The sequence below is a fragment of the Salvelinus fontinalis genome, chromosome 27, assembly GCF_029448725.1.
Source record: "Salvelinus fontinalis isolate EN_2023a chromosome 27, ASM2944872v1, whole genome shotgun sequence".
In the NCBI taxonomy this organism is placed as follows: domain Eukaryota; kingdom Metazoa; phylum Chordata; class Actinopteri; order Salmoniformes; family Salmonidae; genus Salvelinus; species Salvelinus fontinalis.
Window position 1 is genome coordinate 26,701,134 of NC_074691.1, and position 18,462 is coordinate 26,719,595.

General features: G+C 44.2%; 2 protein-coding genes across 4 annotated transcripts; one reads left to right on the plus strand and one right to left on the minus strand.

Moving 5' to 3' along the window:
• Nucleotides 1-3,075: 3,075 nt before the first annotated feature.
• LOC129825371 (ADP-ribosylation factor 6-like) lies at nucleotides 3,076-6,428 on the minus strand. 2 transcript variants are annotated; one of them, XM_055885430.1, is made up of 3 exons: nucleotides 6,036-6,428; nucleotides 5,569-5,863; nucleotides 3,076-5,086 (listed from the first exon to the last, which is right to left on the minus strand). In XM_055885430.1, the coding sequence occupies exon 3, from the start codon at nucleotides 5,056-5,058 to the stop codon at nucleotides 4,531-4,533; it is 528 nt and encodes a 175-aa protein (XP_055741405.1). In that variant the 5' UTR covers nucleotides 5,059-5,086; nucleotides 5,569-5,863; nucleotides 6,036-6,428; the 3' UTR covers nucleotides 3,076-4,530. The 2 variants fall into 2 exon arrangements, with proteins under 2 accessions (XP_055741405.1, XP_055741404.1); XM_055885429.1 differs by having other exon boundaries at nucleotides 3,076-5,863; nucleotides 6,036-6,427.
• Nucleotides 6,429-8,717: 2,289 nt separating this feature from the next.
• On the plus strand, nucleotides 8,718-18,420 carry LOC129825372 (pre-mRNA-processing factor 39-like). 2 transcript variants are annotated; one of them, XM_055885432.1, is made up of 16 exons: nucleotides 8,718-8,870; nucleotides 9,766-9,899; nucleotides 10,112-10,180; nucleotides 10,310-10,678; nucleotides 11,130-11,255; nucleotides 11,474-11,592; nucleotides 11,773-11,940; nucleotides 13,044-13,224; nucleotides 13,756-13,863; nucleotides 14,168-14,332; nucleotides 14,793-14,919; nucleotides 15,143-15,411; nucleotides 15,567-15,751; nucleotides 16,405-16,479; nucleotides 16,645-16,759; nucleotides 17,841-18,420. In XM_055885432.1, the coding sequence occupies exons 1-16, from the start codon at nucleotides 8,858-8,860 to the stop codon at nucleotides 17,931-17,933; spliced, it is 2,316 nt and encodes a 771-aa protein (XP_055741407.1). In that variant the 5' UTR covers nucleotides 8,718-8,857; the 3' UTR covers nucleotides 17,934-18,420. The 2 variants fall into 2 exon arrangements, with proteins under 2 accessions (XP_055741407.1, XP_055741406.1); XM_055885431.1 differs by having other exon boundaries at nucleotides 10,112-10,678.
• The last annotated feature ends 42 nt before the right edge of the window (nucleotides 18,421-18,462 follow it).

Here is an 18,462-nt window from a genome sequence, read left to right on the forward strand (position 1 = left end):
AAATGTACAGTCCATAAATAACCAAAGTAGCATTGCATTTGGTTGTGGTGTCTATAAATAGTTATGTTTCGTTCAAGAAAGAATTGTTGTTTGTGTGTGTGGTTCAACACAGCAGTAATAAGATTAAAAGCAGGGAGGGACGCCTGAGTAAACTACATTACAGGGAACTGGCAACAAGGTCCATTAAACATTTTTGTTTTAGTTCACGCCTCCAAAACGAACACAATAGATCGGTCCACCCCCACCCTGCAGCAGACAATGGTCCGGCTGAGGGCTAAATCCACCCAGCAAAACCCAAGCAGGTTCTCTTTGCCTTTCATTCAATCATACTAACTATATGTGCCTCTAATAACTTTCAATTCTAAACCCTTCTTTAAGAAATGAGAGGAAAGTGAGGAATTCAATAGTAGTTCCCCTAATCTTAATTTAAAATGTTATAACCAGAAAAGCAGGGAATACAACTTCAATGTGTGTGTTTCGCAGACTTACATGTGTCTACTAACTTTAAAAAGAGGTCTTTCAGACAGACCTTCATGATAAAGTTCAGAAGCCTTACTGAACACTGCAGAACACAAACTCTTTAACATGTAGCCACAGGTGAGACAGACAGCAGAGGATGTTAGCTATTGTCTATTGTACATCCGGCACAGAGTGCAGTGACAGCTGTAGAAAAGCCTCTGACACGTGTGCTTCTGAGCCACTCTAATCAAACACTATAGGGCTGAGCCTCAACAGTCTAAAGTGGCTTCCTGTCCTTGGGTCCTCTATTTCATCTGAGCTGATTTGGAGAGAAGTGGACTGGTAAAAGCAAATACCAACACGGTGCTTCACATCTCATATTTTGTCAGATAATTGAAGATGAAAGATGGTAGAGAAGGAGAGGATACAAGGAGAGTAAGCCACAACAGTCGACTGTGACGCAGCCAGAGTTCAACTCCCTTCATCGCGTATGCTGGGATCTCTAGTGTGCATACCAGGCAAATGGAGACGCTGCTTATGCAAACATTTGCCATACAGCTAGCGAGAGAGGGACAGCAGGGGGAAGTTTTACTTTTGTCTTTCTACAATGTAGTTAAGCTTACAGACAGTTGCAAAGGCATCAGCGGTGAAAGCAGGTTGATTTGGATGAGACAGCAGGCAGCTGCAATTGATCTCCCTGGTGTGGACTTGAACTACACGTCCTTGGTCCAGACAGCCTGAGTCACTCAATCCTTTCAACACAGCGACACCCAGGTCAAACTCCAAACCAACAGACACAGAACAAACAACACAGCAAACACTGCAGCCATGCCTCCATTTAATCAGGGAAGGGAGTGAGAGACAAGAGAAGGACTGACATTCCTTCAGACTCAGGGGTGGGCACTTGCTGCCTGATTAATTTGAGTGGTTAATACAAACTGCCACAAACTGTAGAGGAGAATACTACATATATATCTAATACCCTAAACCGCTCCTTGTTTTTTTCTTTATCAGAAAGGTCACACTGAACCTCATCTAAAAGCAAAAGTGAAGCGTCACACTTGGCTGGCTGTCTTAGCACTCGGGGACGGCCGGGCCACACCCCAAACAACAATCAAACTGATGTGCATGGGAGAATCGCAATTTCATACTCCTCACCTCCTTCTCAAAACCCATTGGAGGAGGTCGTCAGAGGGGGGACCTCTGGCTTTTTCGTCCAATGGGTTTTAAGATGGAGACGAGGAGAGCCGACATGAGGAATATGCAATTGAGAACTTCCCTGTCTTCTTCTAGCATTTTCTGATTTCAGTCGCTGATGTCACACCAATAATTCACCCTGCCTCTCCATCTGTCAGAAGATTAACTTGCCCATAGACACTGATCTAAGATCTGTTTTGCAGTCCCCCACTCTAATGGTTAAGGAGCAGGTAAACTCATATCAAATCAAACTTTATTTTCCACATGAGCCAAATAAAAGTGTAGACTTTACCATGTAATGCATACAAGCCCTTAACGAACTGTGCAGTTCAAGAAGAAGAAAATATTTACCAAGTAGGCTAAAATAAAAAGTAATAATAAAAAGCAACACAATAAGAATGAGAATAACTGATACTAGATCAGGGCGAGCTGCCAGCCAGGCTGGTTGGGGCCTTTTGTGTGGCTGACACCCTATTCCCTATACAGGTCACACAAGCATGAAGGATGACATCACTCTCCAGCCCAGTCGCCAAGCAAGTTCTCATTGGTGTGAACTGAAATGCATTACAGTACACTTGCCAACAGATTTACAAATACAGTAACTTACTTTGAGCAACTATGAGAAAGTCACATTTGATCAGACTTTTCCCCCCCTTGCCTTATGTATTTTTTAATTCTGTGGATCTATATACGTAGTTATACAGGTCAACGTACATACTCAAACACACGGAGTTGTTTGTTCTTGAGGACAAAGCCTTGTTTGAATGACCCACATCAATCAGATTATCTATTCGCTATGTACATAAGTGTCAGTCAGTTTCATAGTCGATGTCTTTCAACTGTGGCCATTTGAGGGTAATCGCCTAAGTGGTGGGGTTCAATATATCAATCTGCCAGCAGTCTCCTATGTTCTCAAACCAACACCAACTTTAGGACTCACTTTGCTTAAAACTTCAAGTTTGACAAAGGATGAAGAAACGGAGTTCCAAAACAGACCCCCTTACAAATTCACAAGAGAACTACGGCTTGGGCATGATTTGCTTACACGTCCCTAACTGTCCAAAAAGCACTTTGGGTTGAATACACCAGAGACTCCTTCTACAGTATTCTAATGATGGACTAAGAAATACACAGAGAGAGGTCTTGAGGTAGGCCTGGAAAGTTGGACTTAAGCTACCTGCCAATCACTACCCCGAAACCAGAGATCTTATCATCACTTATTCACAGCCGGTGACTCACGAGCACAACGGAAACACACCAAACTGACTTCACACATCAACTTTTTCCCCCTTCTAACTCTTATAAAACGGTCAAATTTCACTTCCTCTTTCGTGAAATTTCAAAACCTTTAGGCAAGTACATGCTCATTGATAATGTGAAATGTTGCAGGGTCCATATTGAAAAAGCTCCACTTCCATGTTGATCTGGATACATATTTTTATTATTTCATCAGCATAGCAAATGGAACAAAAATAATAAAACAAAGCATTTTCATATCTATAACTTATGAACAGAACATGTTGTCTTGTCTGACTGCATGAAGAGCTGTACAACTGATGTGAATGGATTAAACGAACTGAGCAGGAGGCCCCATTTACTGGAGAGCAGAGCACCATGGAAGTGGTGTTAGGTTGAAAAGTAAACACTTGCTTACTTGGGCCCAAGAGTCAGTCAGAAAGAGTCGGTGTGCACTTTTAGTCAAGGGGCCCTATAGTATTGTTTCCCCCCACCCCCTTGTGGATAGGGTAGTCCCCCCACCCCCTTGTGGATAGGGTAGTCCCCCCACCCCCTTGTGGATAGGGTAGTCCCCCCACCCCCTTGTGGATAAGGTCGTCATTCCCCCACCTAGTGAAGACTTAGCTATCAGGGTGCTTTCCACCACGCTGTCTGTCTTTCTGTTGGTGCACCTGTAACTCAGCGCTTCCCAAAAGGCAGCCGGAACTACAAATACTCAACTGGAAATGGAAGCTTTTGGAAGATTAGAGGCAAAAAGAGATCAGTGGTAACAGATTCTGACCCAAAACAAAAAAACAATGATATCCATCCATGTCGCAGTGTCCATAGTGTCTTCTCAGAAAACCCCCCTAGCAGACATGGGATGGAATCACTGTTTAAGGAATTAAGTACTAACACATTTTCCTCAATCATCTCAACCATTTTGTACAATCAATCAAAAGTGAAAACAGTACTTCTTCATGAGGTCCTTACATGTCCGTAATACATATTCTTAACTCTTTAAAAACCATGGTGGCAGTTTGGAACCATGAGAACTGATATGCTGAATCTGCCCCTTGGTTTCCGGCGCAGATATGAGCGGGTAACGTCCACACAGGGGCATTGGCCTTTCCCATCCTTTGGGTGGAAATTGGGTCATGAGAATACTGTATGAAAACTGAATAGAAGGCTGTCTGTAATGTATCTATAACTGAGGGACAAAAAAATAGCACACCCTAACCCTGAACCCTGCCACCGCAGAAATAAATCATACAAGAGAAAAAAAATGTAATCTGCATCTTTCAGAGCTTCTGAAAATAATATTTTGTGAATTATTGAGTGATTAGACTGAGTGAAGTATACTACAGAGTCAAAGTGAACAGAAAAAATGAAAGAAAAGCCAGCCAAAAATAAATGTATTTTGTTTATAAAAACATGGGTTATAGGGGCATCATTCACCATTATCAAAAGAAAAAAAATGGAGGATTATAATCAAACTTCTCTTTTATAGAGGCCTACTCATCTGAGAAGTCATGTTATTCATTCATTGCCTCAGGTTGTCATTTTTTTCCATCTGTTGTTCATTTCACTTCTTCTCTTTTGCTTTTTTGCTTGTTATTGCAACTAAACAGTCCAGGCTGAGCATAGAAGTGATGAACATTAAGATTTGTAATTTGAGGTGAGCCAGGTGAGACCCTCGTATAGTCCATCACCGGTGGAAGCACATGAGGGCTGAACGTACCAATTCCTATCTCTGATCCGGGTCAGGCCCAGCTTCTCCTGGATCTCGTGGGGCTTCATGGCGTCGGGCAGGTCCTGCTTATTGGCAAAGATCAGGATGATGGCATCCCGCATCTCCCGGTCGTTGATGATCCGGTGGAGCTCCTGGCGGGCCTCGTCTATCCGGTCCCTGTCGGCGCAGTCCACCACAAAGATGAGGCCCTGGGTGCCAGTGTAGTAGTGCCTCCACAGCGGCCGGATCTTGTCCTGGCCCCCCACGTCCCACACGTTGAACTTCACGTTCTTGTAGGTGACTGTCTCGACGTTGAAGCCGACTGTTGGGATGGTGGTGACAGACTGGCCCAGCTTCAGTTTGTAGAGGATGGTGGTCTTGCCAGCAGCATCAAGTCCAAGCATCAATATCCTCATCTCCTTGTTGCCAAAGATCTTTGAGAGCATTTTCCCCATCTTGTAGGCTGTGCATAAATATTACTTCCTTTGGGGGGAAAAAGTAAATTACTTCCCTATGATTTCAAGAGAGCAGAAATGGTTCTTAAAAATAAAACAGATTTTTGTTTCTAATGCTGTAGTAGGTTGCCTGACAGCATAAATCCAAGTGACAGTCTATCAGTGGTGGATTGACAAATACAAATTAAGGTAGTAGTTACAAAAGTTAGTTCCAGATAACGTTTCACTTGTGTCTAGAACGACGGTCAATCAATGGAAAATTATCCACTGAAAGATACAAATATCCCGTTACACTAACAGCTGTCAAAAATAGCTGGGTGCTAGCCTATTCGAGAGGATTCAAAGGGAAATTGAAGTACTCGAAAATTGGGCGTCTCAGTGCACGGGAGAGGGTGGGGAAATATTTTCATAATCCACAACACTCCGATTCAAACACTGTCTCTTTGATTATAACGATTAGTGCACCGTCATCTTTAAATCCCAATTTCAGTTCCCGGTGCGTAGGCCTACCTTTGTGTTTTTAATAATGTAGAGAGAGAAATACAAAAAAATATATAGCCTAATAGTTGCGTTTATGAAATTAGGCCCTCTCAAAAGCCCGTGGTAAATCCGACTTCCTCCTTGTCTGCCGGCTGTCCACTTGCCCTTATTCCAATCAGCGGAATCAAAAGAACGATTCTATTCAGTAGTTCATAGTAACAGCGACAGATAAGATCACCCCCGGTCGTATCTTCGCCGGGACATCCAGGTCTAGAATGCTCAAAAAGGTCATTGATTCCTCTGACTTTCAGCTCTTCCTCTCTCCCTGTAACACAAGAGCGGAGCGCTTCAGAAAAGGGAGGGGTGTCAGACAGACAGAGCACAACTTTAATCGGCTACCGTTCTGTCTAAAGCGCATTATTCTAGGCTGAAAATAGCGCGTAATATAAATCAACAGTTTACACAAAAAGAGCCAAGTTGGAAAATGTGATAGGTACCTGCAACTGCGGCAACCCCCCGGTCCCCAGGTTGGTTATCCCCGCTCTTGCCTCTCTACCTCTCTACAGTCGTTCAGTCACAGCGTTGGCAGTGCTGTGTTACCGGAAAAGGTGCGGACCCAGATCACCCGCCACTTCCTCTCGATTGCTCATGCACAGATGCACTACGCCATTTGGCATGCGCACACGGAGACTCAGCAGCAAACCGATCATATGATAGTTGAAATGGACGCCATTTGAGCTCTGTGTCGCTCCGCGTTTTGTCTGTCTCGAAACTAAATAAAAAAATGCTGTAGTTTCTTTGGTATTATTTAGGAATATCTCGTGTGTAATGATAGAAAACAACACGTTTTACATTTTTCTTGTGATTCTCTGTTTTACACATCGAGAAACGGATCTCCCTATTGCTAACGTCATTTTCATCGTCTGCTCATTATATGACGTCGTGATTGTTCATTGGATGTAACGTGAGAATTTGCAATGCCCAAATTGAAAGAATGCAGGTAATTTTTCCATCAGTAAACTTGTTTTTAAATGCTGTATTTGAGCCCTTCCTTTTGCAACAGCAACGGCATCAATAATAAGGCAACAATAAACACAATAGTATGCCATATATCACGGGCGGCTGGTGGCACCTTAATTGGGGAGGACGGGCTCCTAGTAATGGCAGGAATGGAATAAATGGAATGGTATCAAGCACATTAAACGCATGGTTCAATGTATTTAAAACCATTCCGTTCACTCCATTCCAGCCATTATTAGCCATCCTCCCCTCACCAACCTCATGTGAATTAGAATTTTCTTAACATTACAGTACAAACAGACAACTTGTGGATATGAGATACATTTAGTATTTGGTTCATAAAGCCTTTAGAATTTTTTTGAAATCATGATCAGAATCCATTTTATTCACCAAGTACATTTACACACACATACTCAGAATTGTACTTAGTGATATGGTGCTGCTAGTGATAGACTAAGAGACAGAATACAGACAGCGGAGTTTAAACAAAGTTTACATACATTATAAACAACTAGCTAGAGTGAGCATAGAGCTATAAGAATTAGCAGATATACAAATACACAGTGGGTATACAGTTGATATACAGTGGATGTACAAATTTACAGTATCAGTATGAATCAGTGGAGGCTGCTGAGAGGAGGATGTCCATTACCATGAGCCCATCCTCCCCAATTAAAGTGCCACCAACCTCCTGTGGTATGAATATATCTAAATGCAGAGAGATTAACAGAGTGCAATTGCAGTATAGCCCGGGGGAAGAAACTTTTCAGGTGGCGGGAGGTTTTGGTCATGAGTGGCCAGAGGGGAATTTTTGGAGGAGGGGGTGACTGGTGTGGGATGGGCCGGCAGTGATCTTTCCTGCTTGCTTCCTTGTCCTGGAGTCGTGCAGGACCTCGATGGAGAGAAGATGGCAGCCGATGACCCTCTCTACAGCTAAAGTCCACAAACAATATCCTTGCATACATACACCAAAAATATATACTAAGAATGCTATGTACAGCAGCAGATATATTACAGTGAGCTTTGTCAAGAATCCAGTATTTAAATATGCAGTGTGTATAAACAGTGTAACAAAAATGCAATATATTGGAATGAGCTATGTGAAAAATACAGTATACACAGTAAAACTTTTCACTCTAAATGTACAACATTATAGTGGCACCAGAGTTGCCAGCTTAATGCTGTCATTTTTCTTTAGAACTATTTTTCTTACTGTAAAAACATATTACAGCATCACTCTAATGAGGGCGGTGCAGCTGCCATACCAGGTGGTGATGCAGCCAGACAGAATGCTTTCAATCATACATAGGCTATTGATGGATTTATATGTTGCCCACGTTTACATTATGCTACACTTCAATGTTAAATTCAATGTTAAATGATGATGTAAAATAGTGTCAACTATTTAAAGGAATGTTATTCTCCTATCCTCTTATTCTGAATGGCAATGGTAACTTACCTTTTGCATAAATTAGTGACTGCAGCCTCTACTGGCTACAGTTGTTGGATTCATTACAGACAGGCACAAGTAGCTGGATATATTTAAGAAATAATGCCAGAGGGGGTGTGGTATATGGCCAATATACCACGGCTAAGGGCTGTTCTTATGCACGACACCATGCAATGCGGAGTGCCTGGACACAGCCTTTAGCAAAGGTATATTGGCCATATACCACAAACCCCCGAGGTGCCTTATTGCTATTATAAACTGGTTACCAACATAAATAGAGCAGTAAAAATACATGTTTTGTCATACCTATGGTTTACAGTCTGTTATAAACTGGTGGTTCGAGCCCTGAATGCTGATTGGCTGACAGCTGTGATATATCAGACTGTATACCATGGGTATAATAAAACATGTATTTTTACTGGTCGAATTATGTCGGTAACCAATATATTACATTGGTAAGCCATGGTATATTTAAGCAATAAGGCACCTTGGGGTTGTGGTATGTGGCCAATATACCAAGGCTAAGGGCTGTGTCCAGGCACTCCGTGTTGCGTTGTGCTGAAGAACAGCCCTTAGAAGTGGTATATTGTCCATATACCACACTTCCTCGGGCCTTGCTTAAATATACAACAGCTTTCAGCCAATCGGCATTCAGGGCTCGAACCCAGTTTATACCATTCTTGGTTAAGTTGTAGTGGAACCGCCCCCATGACACTACAGTACGCATGTGCGTGTTCTGTGCCCTTCTTCGAAGTTGTCGCTGGAGAATGAGAGTAGAAACGCGGCTACATGTTGTTGGTTAGAATAGTTTGAAGTATCTGAAATACACATTTGTCTCATCTAATTTCCATGGAAGATACTGGTAAGTTGTCGCAAACCTCTTTGAGCAAATGTTGTATTTCATTTCGTGAATTTACCAGTTCGGTTGCTGTAACGACGTAAAGATGGTGGACGTGTGCGGTCTGTCTAGCTAGCTAACTAGGCCCAAACCGACGCAAGGTTGAAGCCCTAACTTTAAGACAATTAACGTTATTTGGCATTAGAATGGAACGGGTCGGCTTTTCCTAGTTACAATCTTTATCACAACACGCAGTAACGTTACTAACGTTTTATTTTAGAGGATACCCACAGAGTGGGTAGCTAGTTTGGTAATTCAAACATCTAACTACGCTAGCTAGCTAACGTCATTGAGTGTACTGACCAATGATTTAGCTAGCTAGTTTAATACTGACTGCAGTAGGTTGCTAAACCAATTTTACAATTGTGTGCCGTTATTGAATGATGACCAAAAGCTCTAGCTAACTATCAAAAAAATTGTCTAACAACTCACTGCTCAGTGCGTCTCTTAACAAGTCAACAGATGCGGTCAGAGTAAGGATTATTTGGCTCACAGTTATTTTAATAATCCCTGTTGAGTTTGACTTGGATGGTTTAGGTTAATATCTGAAGTACGTATGATAAATACATTTAGCTTAACGTTACCTATCTAGCCATATCTGGATATGTGGGCACATTTGGATGAGCCATACAGATTTTATTGAATGTCAAACCTAGGTTGATACGGATTTTTTTCGTGCACTAGTAGATATGCCCAAAGAACCCACAATAACTCAGTTATGTCAATATTGTCTAGATGCCCTCCTGATTCTAAAACACTTTACTGTAAGCCAAAGCTAATAATTACCCTCAACCCCTTTTGATGTTGTGTTGTTGATTGATGTGCAACCTGTGTCCCTTTACAAACCTGCATCTCTCAGACGAGCCCATGATGGGGATGTTGGACACAGACAGCTCTGAGAGTGGGGACTCCCCAGCCATGGAGGGCAACGGAGATGGCTTCCTCCCATACCTGCCTGTCCTCATGCACCCTGCTGAATGGACCATGGACCAGGTCAGTGGTGAAAATAGACAGGTTTGCTCTGGGAAATCGAGAAATGCCTCTGAGCGAAATCACAAAGACAATGCCCTGTCATCATTACTCTAAACACCACATAGCCAATGTCATGTTTTTTTGCTTGCAGTCCGAGTAAACCACAATGCTTTCAACTTTAAATAATGTTGTCGTTTCAAGCAGTGCCCTTTGCCTACTTTTCTTCCTACCAGGTTCCCCCTGACAACCTCACCACAGTTATCCACGACACTGACTCAGAGTCAGATCAGTCATCACCGGAGGTAATCAAGCAGCACCAGGACCAGCAGTCTGATCTGGGATCAGTTGAACAAGCAGTGCAGCACTTCCAGCTAGCGAGTGCCAAGCTCTTCCAAGAGGAGGATTCAGATGATCAGTTTTGTTCTCCCCAGGTAGAACAACAGAACCCAATGGAAGCATCGTCAGAAGAAGAAAGCAAGGATGGACAGAACAACCAAGCGGATGCCACAGAGTCTCTGATGCAGGGTGAGAAGATGTCAGAGGCTGTAGAACAGCAACAAGATCCAGCCCAAGCCCAGCCACCAATGATTGCAGAAGATGGAAGTCCAGCTAACATGGAGCTGGAAGAATCCAAAGAAATGACCGAGCAGGGGGAACCTGTTGAGGTACCAGCTGAGGACCCAGCTGTCCCCACAGAGCCCCTCATCCCTGCTGAGTACGAGAAGCTGGTTAAAGGGTGTGAGGAGAACCCTGAAGACTTCAATGGTTGGGTCTACCTGCTGCAGTATGTGGAGCAAGAGGTGAGCGTGGAGAAGTCCTGGAATTTTTATGTGGACCCTTGTATTGTGAATAGGTGTAATCTGGTCTCATAGTCTTCTGTATTGAAAACTACGTTTTAAAATCTCAGTGCGACTAAACCTGATTGATTATAGGGTTAGATCAGGGCTCCGACCCTGTTCCTGGAGAGATACTTTTTTTTTCTCTCTCCAACCCTAATCCATCACACCCGATTCTAAAAATCAGCTGGTGTAGTCATTGCTATCAAGGACTCCTTGGGATGTTCCTACCCTAAACCCTAACCCTTTCACCTTTCAACTTCAATGTGGTAGGGACGTCCTACGGATCGCAGATAGCGCGGATGCAACAGGAGAGTAACTCTCCCGGAACAGCATTGGAGAGCTTGTGGTTAGATGAATATGTGGCTTGATTTGGTTAAAGTCACATTGATGAAAATTTATATTTTTTCTTCAGAATCATCTCGGTGTTGTGAGGAAGGCGTTTGATACATTTTTCCTGCACTACCCCTACTGCTACGGCTACTGGAAGAAGTTTGCTGACACTGAGAAGAAGCATGGCAATGTGCAGGTGGCAGAGGAGGTAAGTGTGAAATGAGCTTGTCTTTCGCTGCAGATGGGCTGATGTAGTCAATGGTGTAAATGGACATCTCCACCTATCCTTTGTGTTGATCTGAAAGGACTTGCCAGGCTTAGTTTGTTCTGTCTGCTTTGTTCTCTCTACTTTTTGGGTCCTTGCTGTGGCAGTTATTGGCTTTTCAGTCTCTCATTCACCAATGGCCTTTTGTCTCCTGTCCCCAGGTGTACCGGCGAGGTGTGCAGGCCATCCCCCTCAGTGTGGATCTGTGGCTTCACTACATGTCTTTCATCAAGGACAATGCTGACCATGAAGACCCAGAGACACCAGGACGCATTAGAGCGTGAGTAAAGATCCTTGTCGTCACTGAAAAGTGAAAGACCAAATCTCTCACCTCAACACACACACACTTCTGTAAAAGCTTTGTACATGGTGACACTTCAACAATCAAAACGACATGTCTTACTGATCTTTTCAGGTCATAGACTACATGATTAACAATGCCCTATGTTCTTTCCCACAGTGCGTATGAGCATGCTGTGTTGGCAGCAGGGACAGACTTCCGCTCTGACCGTCTGTGGGAGGCCTACATTAACTGGGAGACGGAGCAGGAGAAACTGGCTAACGTCACGGCCATCTACGACCGAATCCTGGGTATCCCCACCCAGCTCTACTCACAGCACCTCCAGAGGTACGAGGGGTCAGCTCATTCACAATGAGTTTTGATAAATCATCCATGAGGGTTATGGTTATAGAATTAATACAAGGTGCTTGGAGACACTAACCCTGGCAATCAATTTGTAAACTCATGGCTGCCTGATATTATGATGCAATAATTTCCATGGTCATTTGGGATGCTCTCTACTGATGCTGGATTGTCATGGAAATGTATAATGATGTTAACTGATCTGGCTCATGGAATGTATTTGTTTTAACGTCAGTTGAGTTGACTCAACCAGGCACAGCACAGATTGAAGGGTCTATGCAAACTCTGCATCCTTGGGACCCCCATTGAAGTTGACATTTTTAAAATGTTATGATTAGGGAGGTCCCAAGGATCCCATAAAGTACTGACTTAGATTGAAGGGTATACCTGCTTTTACTTTCTGGCATGGGTGCACTCAAAATGGCTGCCAGTCCACCCATTATGCCATCATTGACTTGAATGGGGACGTCCGTTCTGTTCATTCTATTTCTGTTATGGTCAACATTTCGGGTAGTGGGTAGCTAAGATAAATCAAGTTCCCTGCCATCCAGGACCTCTATACCAGGCGGTGTCAGAGGAAGGCCGTAAAAAAATTCTGCCCCCAGCAACCCAGGTCATAGACTGTTCTCTCCGTTACCGCATGGCAGAATTCTGAACCGCTTCTACCCCCAAGCCATAAGAATGCCAAATAGTTATCCAAATACCTACCCGGACTATCGGCATTGACCCTTTATGCACTAACTCTTTCGACTCATCACATACGCTGCTTTTACTGTTTATTATGTATCCTGTTGCCTAGTCACTTTACCTCTACCTATATGTATATATCTACTTCAATTACCTCCTACCCCTGCACATTGACTCTACTGGTACCCTGTGTGTATATAACCAAGTTATCATTACTCATTGTGTATGTATTCCTTGTTATTTTAAATATTTTTCTATCTACATTGTTGGTAAGAGCCCATAAGTAAACCTTTCACTGTCAGTCTACTCCTGTTTACGAAGCATGTGACAAATACGATTTGATTTTGACTTCTGGTAGTAGTTTTGGTTGTCCAAGTGATGAATTGAATGTCTCTTTGCAGGTTCAAAGAGCATGTGCAGAACAACAACCCCAAACACTTCCTGTCAGAGGAGGAGTTTGTCCAACTGAGGGTGGAGCTAGCCAAAGCCAACGTAGCAGCTGCAACCAATGGGGAAGGAGAGGAAGCAACACCTGCCGAGGAGCTCCCGCCAGGCACCGAAGATCTCCCAGATCCTGCAAAGGTACGACTCCACCTCCTCACCCTCGAGGAAGGGTTGATTTGCCACAACATGCCAGAGAGTTAGGAAAGAGGCCCTTGCCTCATCATCCTTGGAGAGAAACACAAATCTGTGCAGGTTTGAAGAGGTGTCTTTCCGTCAGCAGCCAAGCCAATGAGTACGTGGGGGATTCAAGTTGGCATCATCCAGTCAGGGACTCGACTTAAAGTGGGTCAGGAATGGATGGATCGTGGGCCGGCTGGCCAAGTCGAGTGACCCCTCGTCCTTTCCAGTCCCCAGCACCAGGGCTGGCCTACAGGCAGGGTGCATACGGTACATACCCTGCCCCGGGTCGGGCCTCGGTCCCTGGGTCGGCCCCCTCGCCTTCGACAGGCAGGGCCCCTGCTAGTCTCTGGCTCTCTCAGCCTCATGGTGATGTAAATAATCTTGGCAGCTGGACATGCAGTTTGCACATCAGTGGAGAATGAGATTGTTACGAGATTGTTTTAAAGTGAAGTGAGGAGGTTAACATTGAGTGTCTTGTGTTCTGTGTAGAGGGTGACGGAGATTGAGAACATGCGACACAAGGTGATCGAGTCGCGCCAGGAGGTGTTCAACCAAAACGAGCAGGAGGTCAGCAAACGCTGGGCCTTCGAGGAAGGGGTGAGTACTGACACCTATCTTTTTAATGATCAGAATTTCATCCAATTATACTGCTAAAAGGAATAGTTCACATACCTCTAAAGTGGTCTTTGTCAAGCTGGGTTGAGATTGAATGGGATGGTGCCACTCTTTCCCATTCATTTGTGATTGAGGCCTGCAGATGTCTACAAAATAGACGGAATAGGATGAATAAAAATATCGGACAACTGTTGGTTTTATTAGGTTAACTATCCCTAATTCTCCGAAGTGGTTATTTTTGTCCTTGCACCATTTTGAATGCTCTGTTTCTCCTATCCCCCTGTAGATAAAACGCCCCTACTTCCATGTCAAAGCCCTGGAGAAAACCCAGCTCAGCAATTGGATGGAGTACCTGGACTATGAGATCGAAAACGGCACTCCCGAACGTGTGGTCGTTCTGTTCGAACGCTGCCTCATCGCCTGTGCTCTTTACGAGGACTTCTGGACAAAGGTAACCCAACCCTTAACCTTTGTCACCTCAAAAATAATGAACCCCCCCGCACTTCCCCTATCAACGATTTCACTTCCTGACAACAGTAAATCGTCCTGCACATCTCTTCTTTGCGTGTATCGTTGATCTGTGACTCACTGTATCTGTTGTATTAGGGGATGGCCAGCTTTGCCATACAAGATTTGACTCCAGCATTTGCCAACTACTACGTTGCATCTTCTCCGTCTCCCACTACCTTACAGAAACTTATCTTATTGGTTCCATGAAGGTGCTGATGGGTTTACAAAGAACATTTCTAAAAACACGATCTTGTCAATGAAGAAATTCACTGGTTGAGTAAACTGGAAATGGATGTTTAAAATGTTGTCGTCCCCATCCCCTCCTCGTCTTCTCTCTCCACCTTCTTTCCATCCACCCCGTCCCCCTATTCCTCCAACCCTCCTCTCTTGCGTCTCTGAAGTATGCAAAATATATAGAAGGCTACAGCATTGATGGAGTGAGACATGTGTACAAGAAGGCGTGTACCATCCACCTGACCAAGAAGCCCAACATTCACCTGCTGTGGGCTGCGTTCGAGGAGCAACAGGGTGAGTGGTGTTTCTAGATCCCTCTTGACATCACATTCACATGTCAATAGAACTTAAGCAGATGCTCTTGTCCGAAGTGATTCTCAAACAGGTACATTCAAATGAGGCTGAGCCAATCACGTAATACATGTTCAAAAGGACTGTTAGACTCTGTCTACAAAAACTAGTTAGAAACATTCAACCCAGAAGTGGAACTGAGTTTCTGTCATTTGTTTCCTTGCAGGGAACATAGCGGAGGCGCGCCGCATCCTGAAGGCTCTGGAGGCTGCGGTACCAGCCCTAGCTATGGTGCGTCTGCGGCGGGTCAGCCTGGAGCGGCGCCACGGCAACCTGGAGGAGGCGGAGGCCCTGCTGAGGGAGGCGATTGCGGCGGGGAAGAACACCAGCGAGACGTCGTTCTACGCCGTGAAGCTGGCCCGGCAGCTGCTGAAGGTGCAGAGAAGCCTCGCCAAGGCCCGCAAGGTGCTGCTGGACGCCATAGACAAGGACCAGGTAAGAGCACAAAACTAGATGAGGAATGGAGTCACTTGGTACAGGATCTTGATTTTGAGATGTGTTATTGATACGCATGGTGCCGAAGGGAGTTTGATTTGGAGAAACCATTTGAGTTCATCGTTAATCTGCTTTGTGTTTGCGCCTCTCCCAAGGCGAGTGCTAAACTGTATCTGAACCTGCTGGAACTGGAGTACAGTGGGGACGTGCAGCAGAACGAAGTGGACATCTTGGCCTGCTTCGACCGTGCCCTGAGCAGCCCGCTGCCTCTTGACTCCCGTCTCACCTTCTCTCAGCGCAAGGTCGAGTTCCTCCAGGACTTTGGCAGCGACATCAACAAGTCAGTTCACATGCAGTACCTACTTACAAATACAATGAATGAATGTTTCATGACCAGTGTTCAAATTCGTCTGTGAATGACTGTGCCCTTTCCACTTGGAGCTACAATATGTACTTTTCTGGGCGACCCGACCAAATTCACATTGATCTGTCATTCTCATTGAAAGCAAGTCTAAGAAGCGGTAGATCTGTTGCACTTGCTATGCTTCCCGTTAAGTTTAGTTTTTGTGTTGTGTTACTTTCGGTATAGTACACCAGCTGAAAACTTTATTTTTGGTTATGGAAAAGATATTTCACAGCGGTTTTGGATAGTGCAATGATTCTTTACACCACGCGTCAAACTCATTCCACGGATGGCATGCGGGTTTTCGCTCCTCCCTTGTACTTACTTAATTGATTAATTAAGGTCACTAATTAGTAAGGAACTCCCTTCACCTGGTTGTCTGGGTCTTAATTGAAAGAGAAAAAACAAAAACCAGCAGACACTAGACCCTCCATGGAATGAGTTTGACACCCCTAGTCTACACTATACTTGTTTTGTCACAAACTGAAATTGGGCGAACTAGAGTTTTTGCCACCAGGAAATGGCGGAGCAATTTCTGCATAGGGAGTTTTTTAAAATCTCAACCATGTATTATTTTTTAACCCTCACAGGTTAGTGACTGCGTACGATGAACACCAGAAGCTTCTGAAAGAAAATGAGTCGGCAAAGAGGAAAGCAGAGAATGGGTAAGATTTCAGTTTGTTTACTTCCCTCAGCTTAACATTGGCGTCATTGAGTACAAAATAATCTGATTGGTAAGATACTTCATAGGAGGTTGTGAATCACCATGCTTGAATTGGTTATTTGGGTGCTCTTGATTGACCTGAACCTGTTCCTTTGTGTCCCTGCAGCTCACAGGAAACCGAGTCGAAGAGACAGCGTACAGACGAGCACTCAGGCTCAGGGCACATGATGCAGGGAGATGTGCAGGGTAACAACTCTGCCTACAACTACAACTGGTACCAGGTGAGTCCTATGATAAAGAGCAGAGTCAAACCTACTGTTTTACACCCAATTTATGTTGCAGTGAGCGATCTACCCAGTTTATTAGGTACACCACCCCGTTCATGAAAATGGTTCGTTCCGGCAGACAGTCTCGTGGCCGTGGCTTGCTATATAAAGCAGGTAGACAGGCATCAAGGCATTCAGTTACTGTTCGATTTAAATGGGCAAATGAGTGACCTACGCGACTGAGCATGGTATGATTGTCAGTGCCAAGCACACCTGTTCCAGTAAATCTGAAAATGGCTGGGCTTTTCACACGCGCGTGTCTAGGGTTTCCTGTGAAAACCTTCCAGTCAGCAGCAGTCCTGTGGGAGAAAACAGCTTGTTGATGAGCGAGGTCGAAGGAGAATGGCACGACTCGTGCAGGCTAGCAGGCAGGCCACAAACAGGCAAATAACAGTGCAGTACAACAGTGGTGTGCAGAACGGCATCTCGGGAAACGCACAACTCATCGATCCTCGTCATGGATGGGCTATTGCAGCAAGCAGACGTCCACACCGGGTTCCACTCCTATCAGCTAAAAACAAGGACATTTGAGAAATGGAAAAACGTTGCCTCGTCCGATGAATCCCGGTTCCTGTTGCGTCAGTTTAATGGCAGTCAGGATTTGGCTTAAGCAGAAGGAGTCCATGGCCCCATCCTGCCTGGTGTCAACAGTATAGGCTGTTGGTGTAAAAGTGTGGTGAATGTTTTCCTGGCACATGTTTGGTCCCTTGATACCAATTGAGCAACGTTTGAACGCCACACCTTGTAGAATTCAGGCTGTTCTGGAGGGGGGGGGGGGGCTGACCTGGTACTAGATGGGTGTATCTAATTAACGGGCCTCTGAGTATTTTCACCATACTATGCCTAGGTGACAAATGTCATACTGTCTCTGACACAAGAATCGAGGCAAAATTGCTTCTCGATGAGTAAAAAATGGGAATATGATAGTGTTGCACTCTATTCTCTTCATCTATTGACCCTAACGCTGGAATGAAATGTTTCTAAGTATTTGAAGGAATGCCAACTAACCCTGTCTTTCTTTGCTTTCCTTCTACAGCAACAGTACAACAACTGGGGACAGAACTCCTGGGGACAGTACAACCAGTATTCCCAGCAGTATAACCAGTACTATCCCCCTCCACCTACATAAGGTCTTGCAGATAGAAAGAGAGATGAGGAAGCATCTTTCTACCCAGCCCAATTGCTCATTTCAGCTAGCCCCGCCTCCTGTGTGATGTCATTTGTTACCATTGGCCATTAGATTGGCACATTTACTGTCATCACCATTGTCATTCATTCATTGGCCGGCTGCTTTTTGTGTTGCTTGCGCATGTGTTGATGCGGACTTCATATTAATTTTATTTTCTCGGTTGAAAAGAAGCAATGATGTTTTCAATTTTTTGATTGACTGCATAATTTGGTTCCTCTTCGATATCTCAGTGGGGGGAATCTAGTTATGTTTGATACAGATTATATATTTGTATGGAGGTAGTGGTACCAGCTATGCTCCTTCCTGAGCCTCTTCTCTGCTTTCCTAAACTGTGAGCTTTTTAAGATGAAGGTTTTTGTTTCCTGGGACAAAAACAGAAATGAATGAAAATGTTTGTTTATTTCATAATAAAGAGATTAATATCCTACTTCGTGTTTTGTTATTCCCTGAATTAATCCGTATTTGTACG

Excerpts from the sequence above, each read along its gene's own strand:
- LOC129825371 (XM_055885430.1), bottom strand. The coding sequence starts at position 5,058 with ATGGGGAAAATGCTCTCAAAGATCTTTGGCAACAAGGAGATGAGGATA.
- LOC129825372 (XM_055885431.1), top strand. Across the intron at positions 11,256-11,473 it reads ATGTGCAGGTGGCAGAGGAG|GTGTACCGGCGAGGTGTGCA; the intron begins GTAAGTGTGAAA and ends TCCTGTCCCCAG. Across the intron at positions 11,593-11,772 it reads ACACCAGGACGCATTAGAGC|TGCGTATGAGCATGCTGTGT; the intron begins GTGAGTAAAGAT and ends TCTTTCCCACAG.